Here is a 6,462-nt window from a genome sequence, read left to right on the forward strand (position 1 = left end):
AGCGACTTACAGTCATGTGTGCATACATTCTACGTATGGGTGGTCCCAGGAATCGAACCCACTACCCTGGCGTTACAAGCGCCATGCTCTACCAACTGAGCTACAGAAGGACCATATAGATTCATATATAGATTGATTGGTTAATTGATTGGCATTGGCAGTATCGGTGGTTGATCTGCAAATACCAGACATTAGCAAGTACCAGAGTTATAGAGTTGGTGGTGCCCACTGTAGCTGTTTACCAGGTTGTATAGATGTTGTCTCAGGTTACGTCTACTTTACTACTAGCAGTAGCAGGGATAGAGAGTATAAGGTGCAATGCTACCTACCGGGTTGTAGTGGTGCTGTCTCTGGCTGGGCCTCTCTGGAGGGTGTCCGTTCCCATGATGGGCCTGTCGGGGGTTACTGCGGCTGGCCAGGATGCTTTGCCACTGGGGCGAGACGCTGACATCCGGACGCAGGGCCACTGACTGACCATTACGTGACTCCGTGACCTGGTCCAGTCGTCGCTCCGGACTGCAGACCACGCCAAGGTCCTCAGAGTGCTTGCAATCATTGACACCCCAGCCGTTATGTTTACAGTCTTTCACAGTCTTCTCTGTGCCGTCACAACGCACGTTGTCCATCCAGATAGGACCTGGGGACGGTGGAAACAGGGTTATTATCGGATATGGACATCAACTTGTCATTGATGTATGGTTGGACGGATTCAAGTCTCTACTGATTGATTGACTGATTGAATCATCCATCCCTTTATTAATTCCTTCATTCCTTCACTGATATAATAATTGATAGCCACATTTGATAAAAATGTGCCGTAAATATGCCATATACAGTAATAAGATGCAACTGTGGGACTAGGGAGCCTGTCTCCCCAGCTTCTGTAGGCCTCCAACACCCAACTGTGGGACTGGGAGCCTGTCTCCCCAGCTTCTGTAGGCCTCCAACACCCAACTGTGGGACTGGGAGCCTGTCTCCCCAGCTTCTGTAGGCCTCCAACACCCAACTGTGGGACTGGGAGCCTGTCTCCCCAGCTTCTGTAGGCCTCCAACACCCAACTGTGGGACTGGGAGCCTGTCTCCCCAGCTTCTGTAGGCCTCCAACACCCAACTGTGGGACTGGGAGCCTGTCTCCCCAGCTTCTGTAGGCCTCCAACACCCAACTGTGGGACTGGGAGCCTGTCTCCCCAGCTTCTGTAGGCCTCCAACACCCAACTGTGGGACTGGGAGCCTGTCTCCCCAGCTTCTGTAGGCCTCCAACACCCAACTGTGGGACTGGGAGCCTGTCTCCCCAGCTTCTGTAGGCCTCCAACACCCAACTGTGGGACTGGGAGCCTGTCTCCCCAGCTTCTGTAGGCATCCAACACCCAACTGTGGGACTAGGGAGCCTGTCTCCCCAGCTTCTGTAGGCCTCCAACACCCAACTGTGGGACTAGGGAGCCTGTCTCCCCAGCTTCTGTAGGCCTCCAACACCCAACTGTGGGACTAGGGAGCCTGTCTCCCCAGCTTCTGTAGGCCTCCAACACCCAACTGTGGGACTAGGGAGCCTGTCTCCCCAGCTTCTGTAGGCCTCCAACACCCAACTGTGGGACTAGGGAGCCTGTCTCCCCAGCTTCTGTAGGCCTCCAACACCCAACTGTGGGACTAGGGAGCCTGTCTCCCCAGCTTCTGTAGGCCTCCAACACCCAACTGTGGGACTGGGAGCCTGTCTCCCCAGCTTCTGTAGGCCTCCAACACCCAACTGTGGGACTAGGGAGCCTGTCTCCCCAGCTTCTGTAGGCCTCCAACACCCAACTGTGGGACTGGGAGCCTGTCTCCCCAGCTTCTGTAGGCATCCAACACCCAACTGTGGGACTAGGGAGCCTGTCTCCCCAGCTTCTGTAGGCCTCCAACACCCAACTGTGGGACTAGGGAGCCTGTCTCCCCAGCTTCTGTAGGCCTCCAACACCCAACTGTGGGACTAGGGAGCCTGTCTCCCCAGCTTCTGTAGGCCTCCAACACCCAACTGTGGGACTAGGGAGCCTGTCTCCCCAGCTTCTGTAGGCCTCCAACACCCAACTGTGGGACTGGGAGCCTGTCTCCCCAGCTTCTGTAGGCCTCCAACACCCAAGTTTACATCACCAATTACATCACCAAAATAACCCTGCAGTGAATGAGCTGAGCCTGCCACCATCATAAAGACACAAAGAAAATGTATGGGACTTCACTGCACTCCTCATTACAGTCGCTGCCTAGCAGGCTGGCGTGGCAATCAACGGCTTTGAGAGGAACATTTGTTTTAGAGTAATGACAGCCTTGCCCTGCCAGCGATGTGCTACACTTGCCTTGTTTTATAGAAATGCTTTATTTCCAACTTTAAATTTCAATTAAAGGGAAGGGTGAGTGAACCGACAAGGCAGTAGCTAGGCTAGCTGTCTAGCACTGCCATCCTATCCTGGGATAGGCTACTGCTGTTGTGAAATATCTATTTACTAATCATGCCTGCCAGTAAAAGTCAAGTGCTTTAGAAACTAAAAGGTTTAGGAACTGAATTTTAGTTCGAATGCAGGCGCCCTCTTCACAGAATTGGAAAGATAGGCCTATGGATTAAAGTTCACCCAAATTACTCAATTATATATTGGCTTCCTTACCATGTAAGCAGTCTATGGATGAGGAATGACAGCAATCCATGCTTTGGTTTAGTTTCCCTGCTTCTGTTTCCACATGCTAACGTTTTAGAATTTGTGGCACAAATCCCACAGATCGATATGAGCTTTTTCTGCACATCATGTTCATATTATCTATAACTGACTTTGTTAAGCTTCACAATAAATGTTTGATACTTTCAGATGATTCGGACACGATGTGTGAAAAATGCTAATATCGGTCCAATGACTTGAATGGGATTAGTGCAACAAATGCTAAAACGTTAGCACATGGAAACAGTGACAGGGAAATTAAAGCATGTATTCCTGTCATATGTTGTTCATAGACTGCTTACAGGATAATTTTGTAATTTGTGTAATTTTGGTGAACTATCCCTTTAACATGTGACAGCCATATAAAAATAATGGAAGCTGACTGTCTTCTTTTAATGTACCTTTCGATTTTAAAGAGTATATTATCTGTATTACATTACAGAAATAAAGATGCGTTTTGATCATTGCGAAAATGCAGCAACTGCTCTGGAACGCTTACCATCACCCTCTCCATATTTGGCACTGTGCGCCCACGTGATGCCGGTCTGAAAGCCCAGCTCGCGGCAGACGACTTTGGCTAGTTTGATATCCACTTCGTCGTCACACACCGTCCCCCACGTGCTGTTGTGAAGCACTTCCACGCGACCCTCGTTCAGTCCCCGGGCGAAGTTTCCCGCCAGGCGCACCTTGGAAACCGGAGCGCGCGCGGTCCTGCTGCGTGGTGAGGATGACGACCATCGGCGGGGTTCCGAAAGCGCGGAGGAGGAGAGGAAGAGGAGGAGGAGCAGAGAACTCAAGCAGATGAGGAAGATGCGATGCATCATGTTTGTGTATGGAGTGTCGTCTAGGAGATAGAGAGAAAGGGATTGGGTTAGTAGACTCATCAACATAATTGACTGAAGGTAATCAGTTGTTTATTAATTGAGTAGATTTGATAGTGTGATCAATAGTATTTTATTGAGAGATGATTCATCCCAATTCAATATTTTGCTACCCTAAAAGAAGAGGCATTATTTTGGCTCATAACCAGCAGTGGAATTGTAAGGGAGTAAGAGAGTGAGAGAGAGATGGCTATCTTCAAACAGGCCAATACTGACATCATCTGGACAGAGTTGGCCTATTCTGTCCTATTCAGAGCTGGAAGACAGGTAGGCTACAGGTAAGTGGACAGGTTAGTCTCTCTCTCGCTCTCAAAATACATTTGAACAACATAAAAATAAGCGTAATCCAAAGTTTACAGATACAATGAAGAGGACCTGATAGAAACCAGTCTGATATGAGCAGGATATGATGAAACTCTTTGTCGATCCAGACATTAAAATCTGAAGTTCAACCACAGAACCATGGTTGCATTTCACATAGACATATAATTAGTCTATAAATATTTCAGTTCTTAAATGATTTCAGCCCCAGATATGTACAAGTATCACCCTGGAGCTATTGAAACGTATTTCACCCCTTCATAGACACAGCGAGACAGGCAGACAGGCAGGCAGACAGACAGACAGACAGGCAGACAGACAGACAGACAGGCAGACAGGCAGGCAGGCAGGCAGACAGACAGGCAGGCAGACAGACATACAGACAGACAGACAGACAGACAGACAGACAGACAGACAGACAGACAGACAGACAGACAGACAGACAGACAGACAGACAGACAGACAAACAGACAGACAGACAGACAGACAGACAGACAGACAGGCAGGCTGGCAGGCAGGCAGACAGGCAGGACAGGCAGACAGACAGACAGGCAGGCAGACAGACAGACAGACAGACAGACAGACAGACAGACAGACAGACAGACAGGCAGGCTGGCTGGCAGGCAGACAGGCAAGCAGACAGGCGGGCAGACAGGCGGGCAGACAGACAGACAGACAGGCTGGCAGACAGGCAGACAGATAGACAGACAGACAGACAGACAGACAGACAGACAGACAGACAGACAGACAGACAGACAGGCTGGCAGGCAGGCAGGCAGGCAGGCAGGCAGGCAGGCAGACAGACAGACAGGCAGGCAGACAGGCAGATGGACGGACAGCATTGCATAATACTATAAATCGACTAAATAACTCCACAAATGTTTGAGACATTCACTGTATCCTCAGAAACACATGAGAATACACTAGATCACATTGAGTTGCACAGAAGCCATAACTTGCTTTGTGTAATTACATATCAGAATACAGAATAGAGCTATTATCATAAATGATGATAATTACATTTGGAACAAAATTCCGCATTTGAATGAAACGTAAATCTTAAAAAATGGATGAGGTTAATGTTCATCAAATCATGTTTATTCTTTAATCAATTAATCCAGAAAGAAGCAACCACTCATGTTTAACTACCTGATGATCCCTGTATGAGAAGACACAACCAGATAACAGCCAACATGTCAACTTACATTTACATTTACATTTAAGTCATTTAGCAGACGCTCTTATCCAGAGCGACTTACATAAATTACCCAGACTAATATATTTCTCTGAAAATGTGTATTTGAATTATACATCAAAAGCACTGAAAGGTCAATAAAACGGGAATAAAATGAGAATAAAAGAGCAGGAGAAGGTACAAATCTGTCCTTCTGTCCCTGAACAAGGCAGTTAACCCACTGTTCCTAGGCCAGGTAACCCACTGTTCCTAGGCCAGGTAACCCACTGTTCCTAGGCCAGGTAACCCACTGTTCCTAGGCCAGGTAACCCACTGTTCCTAGGCCAGGTAACCCACTGTTCCTAGGCCAGGTAACCCACTGTTCCTAGGCCAGGTAACCCACTGTTCCTAGGCCAGGTAACCCACTGTTCCTAGGCCAGGTAACCCACTGTTCCTAGGCCAGGTAACCCACTGTTCCTAGGCCGTCATTGTAAATAATAATTTGTTCTTAACTGACTTGCCTAGTTAAATAAAGGTTATATAAATATAAATAAAAAGGATGGACTCACCTGATAGAAAGCTACAGACACAGCTGTCCTACACGTCCCAGACCGGGAGAGGAGAGAGTGACTGAGTAAGGAGGATGGACTCACCTGATAGAAAGCTACAGACACAGCTGTCCTACACGTCCCAGACCGGGAGAGGAGAGAGTGACTGAGTAAGGAGGATGGACTCACCTGATAGAAAGCTACAGAGACAGCTGTCCTACACGTCCCAGACCGGGAGAGGAGAGAGTGACTGAGTAAGGAAGTGTGCCTGCTAGATGAGGTCTCTGGTCAATCTTTCTCTTTCTTCTCCTGCCTCCCTCATTCCCTCCCACATTTCTTCTCTCGCTCTTTTTAAGAATTTTCCTGCTCACTCAGAAATGCTGACACACACACACACACACACAATTGTTTAATTGCATTTTGATTTAACTATAAACATAGTTTGGGGTGTGTGTGCGTTTTAAATGGTGCTGTTGGGAAATAAAGATCTGTTTTCAGATACTGTCTGTGTATAATTTCACTGTTGTACATAATCCCACACATCTCTTGTACCAATAGGGATCAACTGTAGTCACATGTAAGAAATAAAGTCTCTTCTCACAGTCCACTGCATCTCCTATAAACTCACAGGGAGACAAATGTCACTTGATAGAGGGTAAAGTGATGAAACAGTTCAGTTTGTATCCTTGATTTTTCACGATCACATGAATAACAATCTGCAGTACGGGAGGAGAGTCAACAGTGGATCTGAGTCATCTTTCAAACAAAAACATCCAGGTTGAATGACTGTAAATGATGTCTTACGCCTTCTTAATGGGTTCAACTAATGCAAAAGTATTCCATCCTCCATGTTCTGTATTG

General features: G+C 47.5%; 1 protein-coding gene across 2 annotated transcripts in view; it reads right to left on the reverse strand.

The window, feature by feature from the left end:
* Positions 1-5,929, reverse strand: part of LOC124041097 (lysyl oxidase homolog 4-like) — a 56,360-nt gene extending 50,431 nt beyond the window's left edge. The window contains exons 1-3 of one of the 2 annotated variants that reach the window (XM_046358264.1): positions 5,791-5,929; positions 3,177-3,521; positions 330-637 (exon numbers count right to left, since the gene is read on the reverse strand). In XM_046358264.1, the coding sequence (XP_046214220.1) occupies positions 330-637; positions 3,177-3,501 (633 nt within the window). In that variant the 5' untranslated portion in view covers positions 3,502-3,521; positions 5,791-5,929. Of the gene's footprint in view, positions 1-329; positions 638-3,176; positions 3,522-5,622; positions 5,732-5,790 lie in introns of those variants that run through there. The other variant, XM_046358265.1, reaches the window with a different exon arrangement.
* Between the last annotated feature and the right edge of the window lie 533 nt (positions 5,930-6,462).

The sequence above is a fragment of the Oncorhynchus gorbuscha genome, linkage group LG08 (genome assembly GCF_021184085.1).
Source record: "Oncorhynchus gorbuscha isolate QuinsamMale2020 ecotype Even-year linkage group LG08, OgorEven_v1.0, whole genome shotgun sequence".
In the NCBI taxonomy this organism is placed as follows: Eukaryota; Metazoa; Chordata; class Actinopteri; order Salmoniformes; family Salmonidae; genus Oncorhynchus; species Oncorhynchus gorbuscha.